This window comes from Thalassophryne amazonica, chromosome 12 (assembly GCF_902500255.1).
Source record: "Thalassophryne amazonica chromosome 12, fThaAma1.1, whole genome shotgun sequence".
NCBI classification, from domain to species: domain Eukaryota; kingdom Metazoa; phylum Chordata; class Actinopteri; order Batrachoidiformes; family Batrachoididae; genus Thalassophryne; species Thalassophryne amazonica.
In genome coordinates, this window is record NC_047114.1 from 83,340,243 (window position 1) to 83,363,455 (window position 23,213).

At 40.2% G+C, this 23,213-nt stretch overlaps 1 protein-coding gene across 1 annotated transcript in view; it reads right to left on the reverse strand.

Annotated features, from left to right (window-relative positions):
- The window catches only part of myo9b (myosin IXb), a 119,392-nt gene that overhangs the window by 81,048 nt on the left and 15,131 nt on the right, over positions 1 to 23,213 (reverse strand). The window contains exons 2-10 of the mRNA XM_034182735.1: positions 16,217 to 16,311; positions 16,001 to 16,063; positions 15,261 to 15,360; positions 10,018 to 10,118; positions 2,418 to 2,541; positions 2,083 to 2,172; positions 1,714 to 1,830; positions 1,274 to 1,408; positions 823 to 944 (exon numbers count right to left, since the gene is read on the reverse strand). Coding sequence (XP_034038626.1) covers positions 823 to 944; positions 1,274 to 1,408; positions 1,714 to 1,830; positions 2,083 to 2,172; positions 2,418 to 2,541; positions 10,018 to 10,118; positions 15,261 to 15,360; positions 16,001 to 16,063; positions 16,217 to 16,311 — 947 coding nt within the window. The remainder of the gene's footprint in view (positions 1 to 822; positions 945 to 1,273; positions 1,409 to 1,713; positions 1,831 to 2,082; positions 2,173 to 2,417; positions 2,542 to 10,017; positions 10,119 to 15,260; positions 15,361 to 16,000; positions 16,064 to 16,216; positions 16,312 to 23,213) is intronic.

Below are 23,213 nucleotides of genomic sequence, written 5' to 3' on the forward strand. Positions count from 1 at the left end.
ATGCTGCCATCCAAGCAACGTCTTTTTCAGAGACGTCCCTGCTTATTTCAGCAAAACAATGGCAAGCCACATTCTGCACGTGTTACAACAGCATGGCTTCAAAGTAAAAGAGTGCAGGTACTGGACTGGCCTGCCTGCAGTCAGACATGTTGCCCCCCTGAAAATGTGTGGCGCATTATGAATCGCAAAATATGACAACAGAGACCCGGACTGTTGAGCAACTGAAGTCATACATCAAGCAAGAAATGGGAAAGAATTCCGCCTACAAAGCTTCAACAATTAGTGTCCTCAGTTCCCAAATGCTTATTGAGTGTTGTTACAAGGAAAGGTGATGTAACACAGTGGTAAACATAGCACTGTCCCAGCTTTTTTGAAACGTGTTGCAGGCATCCATTTCACAATGAGCAAATATTTGCACAAAAAGAATAAAGTTTATCAGTTTGAACATTAAATATCTTGTCTTTGTGGTGTATTCAACTGAATATAGGTTGAAGAGTAGACTGTCCAGTAAGTGTGTTATAATGCCTTTATTTAACATGTTCCTTCTAGTTTTTGACAACCTAACGGCAAACAAAACCTCAAGCACCCCCTGTGATTTCTGGTGCGTCCATGAGGAGGCTCAGATCTCAGGATGGAAACCAGGGGTTTACAATATTTATCCAAAGATCTCTGTTAAATTGTTATAACCAAGACTACCAAGACTGCACAGTTTGTCAGTATCTTCTGCACACACAGGTTTTATTTTCCTTTAGAGTAGAAGATGACCATCAAACAAAAATCAAGGAAATCACAGGATGGCGTGTTGTTGCAAATGTCACATACTTGCTCTCCTCATCCAGCAGGTTAAAGAGTCCAGTCAGTTTCTGACTGAAAAGCTGAATGCAGTCACTGTTGTCAGTGTAGTAGACGCTCTGCCAGGTGATGCCCTCTGCCACATAATCTGCCTGCAAACAATTTTCAACACAGTCACAATATTACTTTTGCCGTATGTAACCTGTTTGTCTATGGTGCACTAATGCAGAGAGGTAATGACAAATCCAGAGGAGAATGAAATATTTGTATTAATTTAAAAAGAATGAACAATGAATACAGCAAGCACAGTGGTTAGAACATCCATTAATTTACATTTAGAATGTCTAAATAGGAAATCATTAAAAAAGTAAATAATGAGTAATGCATCTTTAATAATAATATTAACTAGCAATGAATGTATCCATAGTATTAATCAAAGCTTGAAAACATTTTAAGAACAGAATATTTTCAAAACACCTACTTGTTTAAGCTCAAAGATGTGCTGGTTAATGTAATGCTGTAGGTTCTCATTGGTGTAGTTTATGCACAACTGCTCAAAACTGTTTGTTTGCAGATTTTCAAATCCAAACATATCCAGGATACCAATGGACAAACACTAAACAAACAAACACATGCACAAACAAAAGAAGTCAATTCAATCGAGACTACAAGTATACTACAACACAAAACATACAATAACACATAATGGAAATTTAATGACTTAAATGTTCAGGAGTAATACTGTCGAAATGATCAATGAGTCATAATCTGAGATATAGTTCATTTTACAGTTGCTTTTTTGGTACAGAAACACACTTTTAGGATAAATACGGCATGCAATGTTATTCTTTCAATATAGCACATCTGAAAACCTTCTCCTTAACATTTGGATAAACAATTTTACATATTACTAAAACTCACAGAGACAGACTCCTCCATATCTCGCCTATTCAGCAGAGCGTGGTTAATGTGAAGGACAATCCAGTCAAATAGAGCACTGTACAAAGACTTGGCAATGGAGTCCCGCATTTTGGTGGCCTAAATGCACAGAAACAAACGGGATCAAACAAACAAACACTAAAAATGTCTCTCACACCAAACTCCAAACAAACAAAAAAAGCAGTAATTTTCATCCACAGATTACTAAACAACACTTTTCAAAGTCAAATAAATTAGGAGGTAATATGAGTTGACCAACAGCTGAATAAAGAAAAAAAAAATGCAAGGAGACTGTTGACATAATTTCTATCATCAAATTTAAACTGGCACTTGAAAAACACTTATTTATACCTCTTGTAGTGTGTACTGTAAAACTACTGTGTCAGTGGTGAATGCAGCTCTCCTCTTGGTCAAAGCTTGCACAAGGAGCTCCTTTTTCACCTGAAACAGAAACAGCCGAAACAGCTCATCATCATTCCAAGACCCACACCATAACATATCCTCTTGACTACCGGGAAATTATATATTTGGAAGCTGGTAGTCAAGCGGTTAAAACACAACAAAACAAGTGGATTATGAATCAAATCAGTGACATGTCAATCTCTTCTTTCAAATTCACCCATTTCTGAAGATGTGCAGTGATAACAGGAAGTGTTTTTTCAGCTTGTACATATTTAGAATCATACCTTGAGGAGATCACATAGTGTGGTGAGGACTTCAGCAGGTCCAACCTCCAAGACCTGAGTTTCATCTGACTGAGTGTATGTCACATTACCCAGGTGCAGGATTGCAGAGAGAACGGAAAATATCCTATATTGCACACAAAAAATACACAATGGCTTTTAGGTGGCGTCACATGTCTTCAAATGGCTATACTTGAGGTTCTTGTTTGAAGGGCAAAAGAAAACTAAGCGTCTGCATGCAGATCCAAATGTCCAATTAGAACATTTTAACCATTAAAAGATGGTCACATGGTCCAGTTTGATCTTCAGGCAGTGTCACACAAGCAAGACCTCAGTCCCCAGCAATATTTTCCACTGGATTCAAGTGAGGCACACTTAAATTGCCTCAGGACAGGGACTGGGCGATGCAAAGCTTTCATGCAGAAATGGGGATACAGTGAGGAAGGACAAACTGTATCATTGAGGGAAGGATGAGATGATGCAACATCTGCTGGCCTGCTTCCATTTGACAGAACCCAGCACCTGTAAAGACCTGGAAATGTTAAACCTCTAAGACAGACTATGCACTGGGCTGTGACCCAAGAAGAAGAAATGAATCTTTCAGAGGCAGCAGACAAACCAGTTCAAGGGATATCTTGAAATTTCTATGATTTTTTTTCTTCCTCTATAACATCCATCCCATCTCTATGGGAACCACCACCTTGTGGTGGAGAGGTTTGTGTGCCCCTATGAACCTGAGAACTGTGTTATCTGGAGCCTTCATGCTCCTGGCAGGGTCTCATGGTAGTAAACTGATCTTGGGCGAGGGGCCAGACTAAGAATGGTTCACAAACACTCCATGAAAAATGAGGCAAAGGAAATGTGACCCGGCCTGGAAGAAGCCCAGGGCCCCCATCTGGAGCCAGGCCTGGACAGAGTGCCCATCAGTGAGCGCCTGGTGGCCAGGCTTGCCACAAAGCCCATATGGACAGAGCCGGAAAGACAACGTGGACCTTCCATCTCCACCCTGGGGGCTCACCACTTGCAGGGGGAACTGCTGGGCTCGTGTGCGCTGTCCTATGTGTAGCAGTGAAAGTTGAGGGCCTCAATGGACCAGACCCAGGTGGCAGAGGCCAGCTTTGGGGGTGTGGAATGCCACCTCGCTATGGGGGAAGGAGCTGGAGCTCGTGCAGGAGGTGGAACACTACCAGTTAGATGTGGTGGGCCTTGCCTCCACGCACAGTATTGGCTCCAGAACCATTCTCCTTAACAGGGGTTGGACCTTATTCTTCTCTGGAGTTGCCCAGGGTGTGAGACACTGGGCAGGTGTGGAGATACAAGTCCATGGCTGAGCGCCGGTCGCTACACTGGAGTTTACCCTGGTAGATGAGAGGGTCTCCCCTCTGTGCTTTCGGGTTGCGGGGGAGAAAACTCTGACTGTTCTTTGTGTGTATGCACCGAACAGCAGTTCGGAGTATTCGGCCTTCCTGGAGTGCCTGAATGGAGTCCTGTATGGGGTTCCAGTAGGGGACTCCACTGTTCTGCTGGGGGACTTCAACACACAAGTGAGCAATGGCAGAGACACCTGGAGAGGTGTGATTGGGATGAACGGCCTCCCTGATCTAAACCCAAGCAGTCGTTTGTTATTGGACTTTTGTGCTCGTCATGGGCTGTCCATAACGAACACAATGTTGCTCATAGGTGTATGTAATACCAGAGCACCCGATGATTGATGTTGTGATCGTATCATCTGATCTGAGGCTGCATGTTCTGGACACTTTGGTAAAGAGAGGGGCAGAGTTGTCAAATGATCACACTTCAGCGATCCCAGGACCTTCTTGCTGCAAGGCAATTAATTAACTAATTCACTTTAAATATGAAACAAGTCTATTTTCTTGGTCTGTTTCACAGCGTGGTACCGATGCAGGAAAACTGGCGAGTGAACTCATGGTACAAGTTTGAATAAGAAATTAATTCCTTGTCTTTAAATATGCAATGTCTATTTTATTCAGAAAAATCATCAGCAATGTACATCATGAATGTACAGTTTGCAGACTAATGATATTAGATGATGTAAACAATGCTAGTCCAGCAGGAGCTTACACCAGCACAATAATGGCAATGGCGTGCCACCACCAAGTATCATGAATATTTGGGCAGCCCTATACCAGAGCATAACTTTCCTATTCTGAACTGGTACAACAGTATCAACAAATTTATCAATCAAACATCAAGTGGACATGTTGATTTTTCTTCTTTTTTTTTTTAAGCTTTCCAGAGTTAATATAATGCTCCTGTGACCAGTCTTGTGAAAGCCTTGTGTCAATCTTTGAAATGTTACTACAGTTTGAAGACACAGACATCTTAACGCAGCCAATTGATGATGTTAAAATCAAGCCATTAACTGGTTCACAGTACATTTGGATTAATGTAATCATATCTATGACTTTAAAAACATTTTTAGTTGCATCAGTTAATTGTTACATCCCTAGTAGACTGTTCCCCGTAAAAGTAAGTAGTCTCATGTGGTAAAATGGATTTAGTCTCAATTATTATTATTGTGTATTTGTAGCCAACCAGATCAATCAGGTCAATTAACAAAACTTAGCAAAACTTCCAACACAACAGAAAAACGGCTTCTTAAGGAATACCTTCATTAGAGTAAAATACATTCTTTTCTGAGTGCATTACTGTCATGTTTTCAAGTGTACAGTAATCTGGCAAATTATTTATCGATTCAGTGTGGTTAATGACCAAAGGAATTAACCCTTAAGTTCTAAGTTATGCTGTTGAAGCAGTTACTTTTTGGCCTCGTCTTGAGGCACTCAGGTACTTGCTAGCATGACGCGGCTGCTGCATATTTCACTCCTGTTTGACGGATAACAAGCTGTGACCTGCTGCTGTCACCAATAAAGGCAGCAGTAATGTAGAAACTGTTGGAAAGTGTTGCTTCATCAGTGTGATCAGATGAAACAGCAAATATTACTGAGCTGAGAAACGCAGTGAAATGCTTGTCGTCAAGTAGTTTATCAGGTCAAGCTCAAATATTCCTGCATACCTTAGTTTTCCTTACTCCCACTGAACACCAGGGGAGTGGAATTTACTGTGATAACATACTTTACTGAGACAGTCTAAATCTTTCTAGTATTTTACTGTGCTCTTTGTGACAAACCAAAATATTTAGTACTTTAAATTTTCTTACATAACAATTTGGCAGACAGATTAAATATGGCATTAGTCTGGATTTCCAGACTAATTCTTCATTTTACAAAATTACATTAACTACTAGGCTGAATTTGCTTACTAAAAAAGGTTTTTAATGCGTCATGTTCTGACTGGAAAAGTTATACTATGCCATGCTAACAACAGCTGGCTTCATCTATGCTGCACTTTCTGCTACTGAATGTGATGCTGCCCCCAGTGGTGAACAAAAGGCAAACAACGCTGGTGAACATCCCTGGTTTTTCATGAAATATGTATTTGAAAATAAGCAATTACACTTTTTGGCTTATTGTAATAAGGGGTGGTGGCCAAGTGGTTACCAGAGAAACCAAGTGCGCTTGGTTTCAGTGCAGAAGGTTCCGGGTTCAAATCCCACCCGTGCCACATTTCTCCATGTAATGTGGAGTTGCGTCAGGAAGGGCATCCAGCGTAAACCTGCACCAATTCAACATGCAGATCCACCTTGGATTTGCTGTGGCGACCAAGAAAATCCAAAGCTCCTGACCAAGCTCCCTTGTTTGCAGCAAACAAGGGAGCAGCCGAAGGGACTTTGTAATATATCATGGAAAATGAATGTATACAGTAAACAACCTGAGGCTAACTGACATAGACCCAGCCAGATGGGAGCAGATCGTAGCAGGCCACAACAGATGGCGCTATATAGTTAGGGTGGGTCTAACAAAGGCCCAGACAAAATGAAAGAAACAGCTAGAATCAACAAGACAGAAACGAAAAGGGAGACAGCAACCCAAGAACTCCTCTGGCTTTGTATGTCCACAGTGTGGTGTCCAAAGCTATACAAGACGTTGCCAATGGTCCTAATTCCAGAGCGCTACCATCATCAACCAAGATGGAAGGATGCCTTCAGTAAACAAACAACTATACTGAATGTATTGTATTGCACAGAAGACAACCGTGCTAGCCAATAAGCCATTGTGCTACCTTATTCTAATTTATCATGGAAAACAAATATAAAAACAAAGAACTGCATTGGACTATATTCACTGGACTACATCCAGAGATGGGTGTAGTGTGTGCTTCTGCTACCCTCCTGTCCACCAGCAAAATTTCCTGTATATGCATTTTGTAAAATGTATCGGTAGCATGGCCCAAACAGAGGGTCACCCCTTTTGAGTTTGGTCTGCGTGAGGTTTCTTCCTCAAATCACCAGAGGGAGTTTTTCCTTACCACTGTCGCCTGTGTGCTTGCTCTGGGGGTTGGTAAGGTTAGACCTAGAGCTGAAACAACTAATCGAGTTAATCGATTAAAATTGATTATTAAAATAGTTGTCAACTAATTAAGTCATCGATTAGTTACTAAATAACTTTGTTTTACCGCAAATGTTTCATTTCTTCCATATAATCAACCGAGCTTTGCTTTGAATCTTGAACCAATGGAGTGCTTCGACCTGCTGCTTCGTTGGTTTCATTTGTTTTATTTCGCTTATCTTAATTTTTCCCCACTAAATCCCTACAGAGCATATGTCTGTGAGGAATATTTACTTTTTATGTTGAACTGACCTGTTATTGTCTTCTGAAGTTAATAGATGTATTTTATGCTAACGCCGTTGCTAATGCGTTAGCATGTCTATGGCATTTTCAATGTTAAAGTTAGCATTAAGCTGCTGGCATTTCAGCATGTTTTTGCATTTGTTTTTTGTATAATAATTAATGGCTCAGCGTTTTGTCGTAAAAGAGTCAAATGTATTACAAATTATAATATTTTTACATTTATTTTATTTATATATTAATAATAGCAACAATAATAATCGTAATAATAACTAATAATGCTACAATACAATTTTAGAGAAAGAGACATGAGTCATGTGTGTCATTGTGAAATGACCACATGGTTTACAAGTTATACAGAGAATGTTGCACATATAATGAGTCAGGCTACAGTTTTTGATTTAGGTTTTATGGTTAACTGTTATGCTAATTGCTCACTTGCAGCAACAAAAATACCTCTTTTTTCACCATATATTTTATAACATATGTTTCAATGTTGTTTTATGGCAACTCAGCACTTTGATAAAGCAATGTCATTTGAAATAATTATTTTTGTTCTTTAGTATAAACTGTTTTATTCTTTATTATTTTATATTTCAACAGCCAAGGGACATTTGGCGATTTGTTGATTTTCAAGTATTTTAAGTTTTCAAATAATGTTCTGTTAAATAAAGTGATGGAAGGAGAGAACAACTGTTTCCCTGTGTCAGGAAAGATGACTTTAAGCTTGCTTTCAGCTTGTTTTCATCTTGGAATATAATACGTGCCATGGAATTAATATACATGCTGTTGGATTAAACTGCACAGTACCTTCCAGGAGTAAGAGAGGTCATACCAGACTTTTCCATTGTAAATGGGGAGGCCCACGGAATGAACTCGGTGGTGAAGATGAGGGAATATGTCTAAGAATGATTCTAACATGACAAGTATGATCAAATGAAGTATTAATGTGTTAAAATTGAGTTGATTAGAAAAAGTATGTTACAAATAAGTGAAATGAATGATTATATGAGTTGTTTTTCATAAAGAGTGCAGAGTCAGAGAAAAAGAGGAAGTGAAGAAGATGACGTAAGCAGGGCAAGAAAAGCTGATGTTAAACAACTGATCAAATGATTAAAATGTTAGTAAAATATGAAATGAGAATGTTTGTATATGATCATATGAATAGGTTTTATGTAAAAGAGAGTTGTAATGAAATGATTGAATATGATTGATGTGATTTTGAAGAAATGATTTAAAAGAATGAATTCTCAGAAAAGCTGAAGTGTTAACAGAAAAAAGGAACTTGAGAAATAAGTTACTGGTAGGGGCTGCGGGGATTTCCAGTAAAGCGGAAGGAGAAGGGAGGAGGTTTTGAGTCAACAGTGTCCCCATGGTAACCAAGATCATCTGAGGACGACTGGAGTCAAGAACATATATAACCTGTTGAAATACCAGTAAACGGGGTTATTCTTCCAGGGAGAGGTGCTGTTGTCACTACTCCCCTGCTACGAGGAGATCACAAGACTTGACCATCTTGTAAGCAGCAATTGGAATCGTGGAGTGAGAGGACTGGAGCCATGAAAGATCATTTGAGAGAGATTTCAACTCCTACTCAGGCCGTCCAGTCACGGAGTAGCAGAACAATGGAGAGTAACCACTGGCCTTAAGTCTGAGTGGGGAATGTTCAACGATTTCTCTCTCAAGGAACATCACTGCATACCAGAATGGATTAGATCTACTTTTGGTTGATTGAAGACGGAATAAATTCTTATGTGGATTAACTTCCTAAAGGATTACAACATCACACAAGGATCGTGGTCAGCTAACGATTAATAGCTGATGAAGAGGAAATCAAGTTCATCGAGCTGGGGACCCTAACCTCAAAAACCTCCTTCCCTCACTCCTAGAAAAAATTGTTAAGTCAATCCAGTCCCAGTCGAAGTAAGATCAGTCAGAATTATTGAATTGAAAACAAAAATCTCTGCCAATCATTATTCTAATTATACTTGAATTACTGTTGTGAAATTATCATCATATAACCTATTTTGATTATGTTATCAGCACTTGCAAAACCTGCAATAAAATTCCAAGCATGCAGTTAAAGTGTTAAGGCTAGGACATTGGATTATTGATGCTTCTTAAGGTGTAAAAGTTAAAGTTTATTGGGTGTACAACATCAAAAGGCTCTAAAAGGTTAGTCTGGTTTTTTAATGAAAATAACACATCCTGGGGACTCATTGTACGAGTCACTAAATTTAAAATCTAGCAACATTCCAAGAGCCCTGATCCATAAGAGGAGAGCTGCCGTTAACGGGCGTGGCCGGTTCGTATCCTGGTTCCTGAGAAGGCTATTCGACCGGGGTGCGAGATCAGCTTCAACAGGGTGGATGTCCGGATGGAGGCAGTGAGCAGCTAGACGAATCTCCTCGCCACCAGCTTGAACAGCCTTTGTGCAGCCCTGCCGGGTAATACCCGTGGAGACACGAAGGTCGGACCCCAGAGACGGAGAGCTGGTTTTGTACACAAACACACTCATCGGCGGGTGAGCGTGTGCCGTGTATCTAAAAAGCAGGATCTGACACCTGGCACATTTTAAAAAAATTCCCCGCTAATCCGATTAATCGCGCCGAAACCCCATCAGATTAATCGATGATCCAAATAATCTTTTGTTGCAGCCCTAGTTAGACCTTACTTGTGTGAAGCGCCGTGAGGCAACTTTGTTGTGATTTGGTGCTATATAAATGAAAATAAATTGAAACTGACTATACTGCATTGCACTGAATTGAATCACATTAAATCAAGTCTTTCTACCACAAAAATATAATTCCTGAACAGAATCGTAGCCCATGTTTCTTTATGGATATCAGATCAATCAGTAATGCAGAAAGATGATGCACACCCTGAATACATACAGTTTCTTTGTGGAAGCCAGGAAGCCAACCATCTCCATAGCTTGATGGAGTCTCTTGTATTCCTGACGAAGTATCTCCTTATCATCCAAGTAAAGGTCATCCTGCAAAACAGCCAGACGAGATACGCAGACAGAGGAGTTAAGAGGCAACAGAACTCATTACACCGATAAAGCAAACATGTTTTCAATCTAAGCTGTCCACAGCTTAGATGGGGCCTTTTCTGCTGTTGCTCCTAAATTTTGGAACAGTTTGCCTTTGGGTATCAGAGAGGCACCTTCACTGGCCACTTTTAGGGGTCGTCTTAATTCCTACCTTTTTTCTTTGGCTTTTGAACGCAGCAAGACTTAGTTTTTAGATTTTAAATTCATTAATTTGTTTAAATATGTGTTAATATTTATTTTCATTTATTTATTAAATTTATTTTATTTAATATTTTAAATGTATGTTTTAGTGTACAGCACTTTGGGTCAGCTGGAGCTGTAGTAAAATGTTTTATAAATAAAGATGGTACAGTATTAATATTTTGCAAATACATTTCACAGCAAATTTGTCAGATTTCCCAGGTTGCAGTCAGAATGGTAGTTCAGTTTCCTAAAGTCATTGATTGTGTTAGTAAAACTGAACTGACTGACAATCATACTGAACTCAGAGTAATCTCTATTACTTACTCCAACAAAGCAACTTTTACCACTCACATCTGTTTGTTGGTTTTACTCAATAAAACTGAACCAATTATCATGAAACTTAGTGAAAGGCTTAGGACTGCAAATCAGTAACATTTTCAATTGGGGTTCAATAAAGATGTGAAAGCGGAATATACCGTATTTGCGCATTTGAGGGTCCAGGTTTGTGCATGCCCATCCTCTTATTTTTTTTTTGAAGAAAGTTCGTTTGACACCCACCCAAAATTAAATTATTTTTCAAATTAAAGGTTATTAAATGCCCACCTAAAACAAATTAATTCCATGACCCCCAACACATTGCAAAAAGCACATAATGAGTTTTCATGATGTTTTTCTCATTTCTTCTGCGTCTGACTTGTGATGACATCATCCATTTGACCTGTGCTTTGAGAGATTTTTGTGCCAGAAACAGGAAGTGTTGAGTTTGTGTTCATTTTTGTCAGACATCCTGTAAGTAATTTTTCTATCCGTAAAATGAGTTCCTTGTCAGAAGATGTCTTCAAAGTTCCTCAGAAAGTTTTGTGTGTGTTCAAAACTTTGAGGGGTGTTCAGATGGAGATCTTTCCTGTGAGAGCGGGACACAGTGAGCACATGCAGCACTTCTGGACGTGAACAGAGAAAAATGAGTTCACGTGTTGACCGTGACAGACTGGATGGTCCACTGTTTTCAAAGAAGCTGACTGGAAACTTGCAGCTGTTTTATATTAACGAGGAGGAAAAAATGGACAGCCACAAATGGATTATTTAACTGCAGAGTCGCCTGGATTTAAACAGGCAGGAACTTTTGAAGCTTCCATGAGAGCCAGAGTTTTCTGCTTTAATATAACACTGTGTAAAATGTTTCAGTGAAGTAAATTATTGTCTGTGTGGTTAATACAGAAAACTGACCACGTACGTCATGTCACTTTTCTTTTTTGCTGCCGAGATGAAAAACGACCCAACATCATCTGACAAGGAACACATTTAAAAAACAACAAAAGAATAGGGGAAAAAAACAGGTGATTTATTCTTGATTTGTGAGGAAATCAAACATCTTATTGAAATGGGCGATCCGAGTTTGTACAAATGCCCCTTCAGGTGGAATTTCACACTAAGAGCGAATACGGTGTGTGTATATACAGTGAGGAAAATAAGCATTTGAACACCTGCGATTTTGCAAGTTCTCCCACTTAGAAATCATGGAGGGGTCTGAAATTTTCATCTTAGGTGCATGTCCACTGTGAGAGACATAATCAAAAAAAAAAAAAAAAAAAAAAAATAGTAATTCCGGAAATCACAATGTATGATTTTTTTAATAATTTACTTGTATGTTACTGCTGCAAATAAGTATTTGAGCACCTAACCAGGAAGAATTCTGGCTCTCACAGACCTGTTAATTTTTCTTTAAGAAGCCCTCTTATTCTACACTCTTTACCTGTATTAATTGTACCTGTTTGAACTTGTTATCTGTATAAAAAGACACCTGTTCACACACTCAATCAATCACACTCCAACCTGTCCACCATAGCCAATACCAAAGAGCTGTCTAAGGACACCAGGGACAAAACTGTAGACCTGTACAAGGCTGGGATGGACTACAGGACAACAGGCAAGGAGCTTGGTAGAAGACAACAATTGTTATGATTATTTATTAGAAAGTGGAAGAAACACAAGATGACTCTCAATCTCCCTCGGTCTGGGATCTCACTTTGTGGGGTAAGGATGACTTTTTAGATTATGTCTCTCACAGTGGACATGCACCTAAGATGACAATTTCAAACCCCTCCATGATTTCTAAGTGGGAGAAGGTGTTCAAATACTTATTTTTTTTTAGGTTGTTATCAGTGACATGCATGCTTAAGTACAATGTTCTTTTATGTGGACCAGGTCATGTTGGGTTTCTCTACAATTGCAGCTACTACCCATTTGCTTAGATTATTTCCTTTCACTGTCTTTTCTTGGGGTCTTGCATTGTAATTATTGGTTCAGACTGAGCTTTCCAGGTATTCCTCCTGTGAACTTTTACTGTGGTCCTTGGTGGGAGTGGTTGGACTAATGCAAAACTCTTGATATGAGAAGACTGGGCACTCCTGTGTGTTGATACAAGGAGTGCCTGGAATCTGTCTGTCTGTTTGGTCTTTTCAGCTCTTGCTAGTGCTTCCCTGTGTATAGCTGGAGGCCAGCTAACTTGTAAAGGCTATGGATAGGTGTGGATCAAAGGCTGCATGTGATGATTCTACAGGCCTCGTTCAGTTCAGCATTGACCTTGTGGACGTGGGATGATCGGCACCACACAGGAGCGCAGTACTCTGCTGTGGAGTAGCAGGGGGCGAGGGTGTGTATATTATACACACACACGCCTAAACCGTCATCGTATAAACCAGAAACTTGCACTCACCGGACAAAAGCAAAAGTCCCAATGCTTTTGTATGGTTTTCCATGTAATAAACAGTGTATAACAGGCTTTTATTTTGTTTCAAATGGTGCTCAGACTCAGCGCCTAAACAAGGCAGGCGTTTATCAACAAAATGCTGCTTGCTGCTTGCAGTTAGTTAGTTGAAAACAGATTCCTGTGCTGCATGACAGTCGAAAGCTCCGCAGACCGGAATCTGGCATGGAGATCATTAGGAGAAAATGCGTCGCTGTTTCGGGGTCTACCACTCTACAGCTTTAATGACGCACCGAGACCCCTCACTGATGTGAGGTCTCCTTGCCAGTTTGACTGTGCCTTTGCTGTCAACCATCAGGACTCGCTCCAGCTGGTGTCCTCTCTCTTCAGCTAGATCCAATGACTTTCTTTCTCAATAGTTTCCTGTAGAACTTTTGTCATGGCATTCTCGTTCTTCGGACCATGTTCAACCACCCTCCATCCATTTTCTGACACTAGTCGCGATGAAACCTCTGCAGCTAGCTTCGAGTGGGAAATGCATTACCTTCCATCCTGCCTCCTTGCATTCTTCGACAAGGGCCTGCTAACGATTTTCTTTCTGCTCGTGTGCTGTGCTGATATTATCTTCGTGCGGCACAGTGAGTTCCACCAGGTGTACCTCTTTCTCTTGCTCGCTCCATATCACCAGGTCTGGCTTTTTCATTGTTGGGATGGTGAAGAATCTCTCGCAGCCCTCTAGCTCTGCAGCTACCTCCCATTGACCACCACTCTGGCCTTCTGTGGCTTGGCTCGCCTTCTTTCTCTCAGGAACCTTGCCTCCTTGCGGTACAAACTCGATCTTGCCCAGTCCATGTTTCTGCGGTTTAGGAGCGTATTTTCCCTCTTCCACCTGCTCCTTTGAGACTTTGGTGAACACTTTGAGCACCTGATTGTGTCTCCAGGTGTATCTGTTCAGAGCCAGGTGGCAGTTTGAGAGGATATGCTTCATGGTTCCTAATTTGCCTTCCTTCTTCCTGGACCTTCCATCTAACTAGGTTCACTGGCGAAGGCAGACCATCGTAGGTGGACTGGAGAAGGAAGCCCAATCTTGATGTGTTCCACTCTCAGATCTCACTCCATCCAATCTTTCTTTCGTCTACTTGCTCTTCCCACCCTGTCACCCGTCCTTGCTGGGCACAATGGATGAGATGAACCTCTCGCCTCTCAGCCTCCATCTTTCACACCTGCCCTGCTGCAACTGCTCTCCTGTCCCGTTGAGACATTGTCCTGAAAGGTCTGAAGTCACAGTTGCCTAGTCCCAACTTGTCAGTCTGTGCTAGGCCGACAATGTCACCTTGCTCCAACAAAGAGATGATCTAGTCACTTGCATCCTCCGCTTCCACTTTCTCGCTTGTAGGTCTCCATGAAGGATGTGAGGGGTAGCTGTAGCATGCCTTTCTGCCTATACAGGGATGATGGGATGATGTGTTAATTGTGCGAGATGGCTCAAGCCACTTCCTGATGTAGGTGTTACATGTTCTCTCAATCATCTCAACTCTCGACAAGGCAACTTCATACATTGTCAGCAGCCATGTCAGCCGAGTAAGCAGTTGGTCACCCTTCTGAGTCTGGTCTGCCTGAGGCATCTTCCTCAAAAAACATCCGAGGGCATCTTTCCTTGCCACTGTTGCCTACATGCTCGCTAAGGGGGGTGGGCAAGGTCAGCTCTTACCCTTGCGAAACACCTTGGAGTGACTTATGTTGTGATTAGTGCTACATAAATAAATTGAATTGAAGTAATAACTGTTGATGAAGGCATTTGAAATTAACAAAGTGCAAACTACCTTAAACTCTCAAAATCAAGTATGAGAATTCTCCACAGCTCGGCAAACATGAGTTTGCATGATATGGGTGTCTTGCTACAATTACGGCGATTGATACGAGAAGCCAGTGTGGCATAAGCTGGTGGTGTTTAAGGCCTATTTTTTATTGGTCAGTACTGTTAAAGCTCAGTCAATCGTCTACCGCAACATAAATGACATACTCAGTCTTTCATTACACTACTTTATCACATAACAACAACTGTTATTAAACATGACGAATGCCATCATCGCTTCTTGTATATTATGACTCTGCATCGTATCTTGTCCATTGTTATGATTTTTATCTGGATATTTGCTTGTATGGCTCTTAAGTGTGTGGTTCAAAGGTACCTGCTTGAGGTAGAGATAATCTTGAGGCCGTAACAGATGAAACTCCGTCTGTTCATCTTTTGATGCACCCACCAGTAGATAGTAAAACACGTGGTAGTTCCTGGTGATCAGAAGCCATGGAGCAAATTTTAATTGTTGTGGGTTATGCAGGTTTTAATTTTGTGTGAGATGCTAAAGGAGGTTAGAGTTCACTGTTCATTCACTGACAGATCTGAAGTGTGTTTAAATGTTTAATGCAGCGTGCATGTCACATTGTAATTAACTGCACATTTACGATACTACACTTACAACAAGGCAACTCATGTCCACAGTATAACTCTGCAGTCAGAATTCAGAGAAGGATGGATGCAAACACGCACAGATGGAGCTATGTGTATATGATTATGCAAATACGTTTAATAATAAATCAGAAGTTACAGACATTGTTTATCAATTATATAAAGTACAGAGTCCACAGTGTTTGGGGCATCTCAGTTATAAAATTGCTGACTGATCGATGGGTCAAAAGTTCATAGGGTGAGCAAACTGTTTATGGTATGCATATCAATTCTGGAATAAACTGGTTAAGAAGTTCATAAGTTATAGCGTTGAAAGAAAAACACGACTGACAGACAGATGCACAGATGATTCTATACCTCTGCCCCAGGAATATATAGCACTTGGTAGTATTTTATAGGAGGAGTTTGCAATCGTTTGTGCAAGGTTTTTAAATTGTCATCTGACTGACTGCATGTTTGTACCTCTCAGTCTTCTGCCTGGCCACCAGGCGATGTTTTTCAAGTAGATACGTCTTAATAACTGCCCTGCCAGAGACACATTAGAAAATCACGTCAAGAAAACGACGAGTTTTCATCTGATGCCATTACACTCAAATTATGACACACAAACACGATCAATCAGATTCCGAAAAGACTTTGCAGATTAGTGCAGAAGGATGGTATATCGTGGCACCTTACCCTCTGATGACACCGCTCTCCAGATAGCTGAGTTGGACAAACTTCCCAAAGCGACTGGAGTTGTTATTGTCTGCAGTCTTCGCATTACCAAAGGCCTGTATAAACATAGGATAAACCACTTTATTACAATAAACAGTCAAATTTTAGCACATGTTTCTCACAGGCAGTGGCAACCAGATCTAAACATTATGAATATTTGCTGCACAGAGGGGCCATTTCATAAATCACTTCAATTTGTGGTTGGCAAGCACTTGTTCCTGTGAACAACTGCATGCAAGGGCAAGGACTGAACCAAACTGGTTTTACACTCAACTAATTTTATTATTCAGTAGATATACATGAGCCCTCCATAAATTATTTTTTTTTCCACTCATACTGTAATTAAGCACAGTGAAAGTGAAAGAGACAATCCACACAAAATTAGCAGAAAAAGCACTGCAGTTTTTCCTGCTGTAATTCACTAAAATTATAACCACTGTTTAAAATTAATGTTTGACAAAATAAGAATATTAAAAATGTTTTTTTTTTTTACAGAGTTCTAGATTAAATAAATAATTTCAAAAGTAAGACAATATTCATTATTGATAATGCATAATCTCCTTAAATTCATTTAGCAACTAATCTGACTTTGATCATCATGCTGTGCATTTATCGTCGTCACTAAATAGGATGGTGCATGCTCCTCAGACATAACTCCAGGTCTTGACTCCTGGATCTAGCTTCTAAATTTTCTCCAGGATACCCAAAAGAATATCCAGAATACCCAAACTGAGCCCACGTGAACATCTGAAGGCTCATTTTCTACTTCATTCCAGTGCAAACTGCTGCACACTACGGGTCATGTCTTCACATGTTAGAGCAAATCTTTTGCAGACAATAACCCAGAAATGAACACGGCCCTGATCCCAGTTTGGCAGGCACCGTGACGAGTGCCCGGAATGTTCCTGACTGATGAACATTAAACACAGAAGAGGCAGTGACAAAAAAGTGATGACTCTTTCTAACACCAAAGACTGATGGAGAGAAAGAGAATACACCATGTGACACTATGGAAAAAAACAAAAAACTTTTGTCCCCTCAATTGTGCACATTTACACCTTTTTTTTAAGCAGAAAATGCCCCTTGAAGTCCCACCAAAATGGTACCTAAGGTAAAACGGCACATTTCACAGCACATGGAAATTGTACCCAAGTACTTCTATTCTTAACGCATTCACTATTCCTTAAGCCTATTAGAAAATAATCTGGTTTCTGCTAACCTGACTGACCAGATTTCACATGTCCATCCCTAGCTAGTTTGCCACCTAAAATACAAAACAAAAACATCTGCGATAATGCAATTGTCCCCGTTATAAAACTGCACTGAATTTTGAGCTAGTTCTTGCACAACACTGGCTACTGTTATGGGGGAGGGGATGGCGACAAGGGGGTGTGTGACCTAAAATGTTTGGAAACTACTGGTGTAGTCTAGCAGGTGAGAAACCTTTGAATGTTGAGCACATTTCCTAAATCAGAAGATAAGGCTTTATTATATTTTCAGTAACATTAAAATATCATCAACCCAAGATCGTGAACGATGTATAAATGATAAATATCTATACAACTTCCATTATATTTACAACCCTGAGATTATCAACATATCCAGGCTCCTAACAACAAATGAGGACTAGCATGACTATGTGACTGACAAACCAATCAACAGGACAAATCACAAACAAGCACACAATATTGTGCAAAAACATTCTTAAACATGACAAAATATGACATAATTTACAATTACTGTCCTACACATTAAAGGCTAACGTTTTATTTGGATACTCTTTTTTAATTATTATTATTTTAGTTGAATTATGTCCATGTTTTTTTTCCAGAATATGTTGCTCAATTCATTTAGTTTATCATAACTTTTGCGTATGTGTTGCTTTATTTGAAATATTACACTAGTCAACATGAATGTTCTTGAATGGAGTTTTCAACCGATTTTAGGTAATTTGGGGACACTGAATCCAAATCTGGTGTTAGTTTTTGCCAATCACATCACAATGATGAGATATGAAAACACATTTCTCGTATCAAGCATTGAAGCAAAAGCTGCAGTCTCGCACACCTTTTCGGCGCCATAAATGATTTTATGGCTCTTGTTCACATTTCACAAACACAGTTTAAAAATTATGCTTTTGTACATGATTAGAGGCATCAAACTCGTGAGTAAATGAGCAACTTTTGTGTAATCCATCAATACAGAACATGCAGATGGCAAAAAAAAAAAGTGTTGTGATAGAGAACACTGAACTCAAACTGATTCAGCACCCCAAAATTACCCTAAATCAGTTCTCAAAGTCCATGCAAGAAAAAAAAAAAAAAAAAAAATTGTTGACCAGTGTTATTTTCCTTAATTAAAGAAGAGGATTAAATTATATTCTGTTTTAATTATTCACCAAAATGACCTTTTGGAAAATTCTAATTTGATATTTTACAGTCAGAGTACTGAAGAGAAAATGAAGAAAAAAAACAAAAAAAAAACATGCAATGTGCTTGACAGTGCTTTTTACTAATCGGAATAAAAAAAAGTTGTATTTCTTGGTTGTCATTGCGGAAGCCTTTGAAACAGGACAGAATATGATCCCAGCAGTGTAAATACGGCCACATATTTTCTTTGTGGAAATGTTAACTTCAAAGGGACAACTATCCCTGGGAGAAAGTGGCAAAAGAGAAAGCATGATGTGTGATGTACATTTTAGGAAAAGGAGAAACATCCCAATGGCCAACAAAAACAGTGAAACGAATGCTGCTATGTGCGATAACGAAGCTTCTGAGCTTTCATTTGAAAGTGGTGGCTTGGATTTGCAGAGGATGCACAGACAGGAGGCGACACACTTAACCCCGAAAGCTGCCATGGGACATTATTCTCTGACTGGCGATTGTGCATGATCCGCATGTAACATTTTCGGTGGAGTGGACCTTGACATTCTTCTGCACCTGACGAACATGCATAATCCATGCATGAGGACTTTTTTGATGGTGTGGACTTTACATATTTAATCTTGGAAGTCATTGCACAAGTGGATGAGTGCCCTGTTCAGTTTTCTTACTTTTTGTATTTTGTTTTCAGTGGAGCTGGTAGGCTTTGTTATTCTTATTTTACTTTCAGAGAGTCTGTCGGATTTTGGATCTTGATGTGTGCAGTGTCTGTTCTCTGTAACAAATCAGCACGCTGTTAGAACTGTTATAGCTCCCAACGTTATTGTGCACACGCATGCAAAACTCGCCACTGTTTTTCAGGCTGTTTGATCACAGATATATTTCTTAGATTTTTCACAGTTATATCGATGACAACAGCACACAGCCAAGCCTCTTGCAGAGACGGTTTTTAACAGGCTGCGTTCATGATGAACGCAGTGGAGAGCGGCTGCTGCTTTTACCGTGACTGCATCAAAATGAACAGTTATCACCTAGAAACGAGTCATCATAACGCGACATCACACTTATGCAAACTTTGCAATTAATCTGCGTCTCTGTTCTTAATGTTAGCAGCTACATTCCATTCAAGTGCGTGCTGGGACTGTTTCCTCAAAGCTACATAAACGCTGTTGGAAACACGAGTACTTTCTTCTCTGCAGTCTCTGTAGCTGTTAGTTGTGGATGCCATATGCTTTGAGACCGGTCACAGAAGTGCACAAAGTAATCCCACTGTATCATCAGATGGTCACTAACAGCCCACATCTAAATTGTTATGATTTCCATTCTGTCGTTTTCTTCATAAAGGCTTCCCTGTTCACTCTCACAGGGGCTGCAACATTGTTGTTAGCCTACAATCTGGCTGATCCCACGGCAAACAGTGTTGATCAAGTCGGTTGTGTACCAGCCTCGGCCTCAATGATGCTCTGCGCTGGCTTACCCCGCATCCATGGACAGACTGTTGATCGCAGCACCCCGCACGTTGAGATGTTTTTCTGGCTGCTCCTCCAGGCCTACACCAAAGATGAAACAAATAATGCAGAGATCATCCTCTGCTTATTGAGCTTTGTGTAACGCTTGCGTTTTGTCATGGTTTGTGTCATCTGGATATAAACAGGATAAAATAAAGAGCTGACGGGAGCTCACAAGATGACAGCACTCAGTATAGTGGCGCTGTGTTAGCAGTATCACAGCGCTGCTATTCTATCATCTGGGGAGAACCCAGCCACTGAAATCTGCCTGCTGCATGTTGGACACAAAATTTTCCCAAAGGCAGGTTAGAGGAGTCCAACATGGTTCAAAAATGTGACACATACAGTATTGATAAACCTGCCCAACCTCCAATGCAGTGATTTATCACGTAAACCTGACCATAGGGGAGAATAAATACAAATGCAAACAGACAGACACCCCCCCACACACACGCTACAATTTTTTTGTTAGCCAAAACCGATTACTGCCAGCCTGTTAATGTATTCCAATTAATATTTCACAATTTGTGAGGTGTAGGTTATGATACTTACGCAGAATTTATCAAGCAACACAGAGCGCACCCTCTGTTTTACTGTGCAAAACAATGTCAATCTGTCAATGAAGTAAATTACTGTCCATGTCGTAAGAAAAATGATCAGGCCAGACTTCCACATAGTTCGTTTTTGGTCCATCCTACACACATGCTGCAGCGTAGAGACAACAGAGAAATTTACAAATCACCCTGAATTCAACACAAGGAGTGTGTATGTGTGCCTTTGCAAAAACCACACAGGGGATTTTTTAAATAAATAAATAAAAATAGTGCAGCCGGGATTATAAGAGTAAGTGTTGGTCAAATAAAGAAGCAGCTATTCGACCACCAGTTTGAGCCTACATTGTGTATATTTTCCGTGATTATTTTGTTTACATCTACAGTGGGTAAGAGCGCTGTGCAGTCCCACAGACCAAGCACAAATGGAATATTCATCATCACCTACAGCCTGCCAGTGTGAAAGCAGCACTTCAGAGCGCACTCTCTGGCGTGAGCGCGTGTGAGAGGGAGCAAAGAGAGAAGGCGACAGTAATCACATCTTAGCCTGTTGTACGCCGTTTAGAGTGCGTGTAATATATCTGTAAATTATTTATTACTTAGTGGGAACTCTGTCACTTTTTGACCCACAATATTTTCTCACCAAGCTTACACACACACACACACACACACACACACACACACACACACACACACACACACACACACACACACACACACACACACACACACACACACACACACACACACACACACCACCCTAACCTGCAGGTTTTAAGGTTTGCACTAACAGAGCCGCTCCCAATCTAGTTCTTAAGAAGGCTGGGAGGACACACTGACAGCATCTCCCAATTTGAGATCATCACGATCTTGTGTGCCAAGTCAACATACATCGCAAATGTTATCAATTGTAATTCCACAAGCATTCAATAATACAACATACTGCTATTATTATTTGCTTTTTTACAACACTGGACCATGGTGAAATAATCCACTTCATGGGATGATATGTCATAAATCATCCCTACAAACAAATCAAGGTACATTGCATTTTTGGAGCTCACTACATGAGAATCACACTGCATATTTGATAATAAAGAAAAAACTTTTTAAAAAACAGTCAAACAAAAATTTTTTAATGAATACATGTACTAGAATTCTGCATTTGGCAGTTCATCAGCTAGTATCTTAAGAAAATATCCACAATATGACACCTCTCCATGAAAAAGTTTGAAAAGTTTGCATATTGACTTACTAACTACTGAAACTGCAAACTGCACTTTGTGGTAATGTGCACAACACTAGGTGTATTATTTGCCTAATGCTTCACACTGCATTGACACAATTCCAGCCTGTCCACCATCATTTTTCTCATGTGTGCTTGAAACAAAGATAAGACAAATAATTATTCACCCCCTGCCCTGTGGTGGCCTGGATATGACTATATACAGTAAGGAGAATTTGTGGGGTAGCAGGGTGGCTTAGTGGTTCGCACCTATGCCTCACAGCAAGAAGCTTCCCGCTCTTTCAGTGTGGAGTTTGTATGTTCTCCCTGTGTCTGCATGGGTTTCCTCCAGTTTCCTCCCACAGTCAAAAACATGCTCATTTAGTGTCTGCTCCTCTCTCTGCCCCTGACCAAGGCAGCGTCTCTACATCTGGAGTTGGTCCCCGGGCGCCGGACTGTGGCTGCCCACTGCTGCTAGTGGTAGGATTGTGTCTAACTGTAATTAGGATGGGTTAAATGCAGAGGACAAATTTTGATGTATGTATGTATAGAGCACCATTCTCATGAACATTTGCTACTGTATCTCCAAGGCCACTGGACACAAACTAACTAAACTTAGAACATGTGTAGTCCCAGTAGCAGGAATGATCACCATAGCAACAGTAACTTGATTTGCATAGTATTTAGGTCAGTGGCTCCAAGGTTCGCTTGGCAACCTTACCATTTACAATATAAGGTTGTCCAGTGCAGAATTTCAGCCAGAGGTGGCCGAGTGATTTTCCAGTTCACAGCAGGTGGTTGCTTAAGTGCTGCTGTTCTTGACCTTTGCCTTTATTGCTGTTGAGCTTTGGTGTAAAAATTGTTCCTAACTTCCTGTGGTTATTCCTGGGGCTAAGAGTCTTTACAATAGCCAGAGTCCCTATTAAACTAATTTTAGAAAGCTGACCTACTATAAACAGCAAGATTTTACGCAAGGGAGGAGAAAAAAAACAAAAAAACAAAATGCCTTGACAGTTGCTTTTATCAGAAAAAAAAAAACTTGTTGAACATGTTTAGAGAAATTATTTCCATTTCCGCTTGCAAAAGACTTGTTATTTGGAAGACAGCACATGTGAGTTTATCCTGCAAGTGTGTTGGTAAAAGTATAAGCGTGACTGTGAACAAAGCAGGCCTCAGGTTTTTTTTTTTTGCATTAAAAAATAAGCTGTTCTGTTGATAGATACACTTGCACAATGCGTAAGTGTATTGTTGTAAGCAAGAATTCAGACATAATCTGCAAAGCAGCCGTACAGA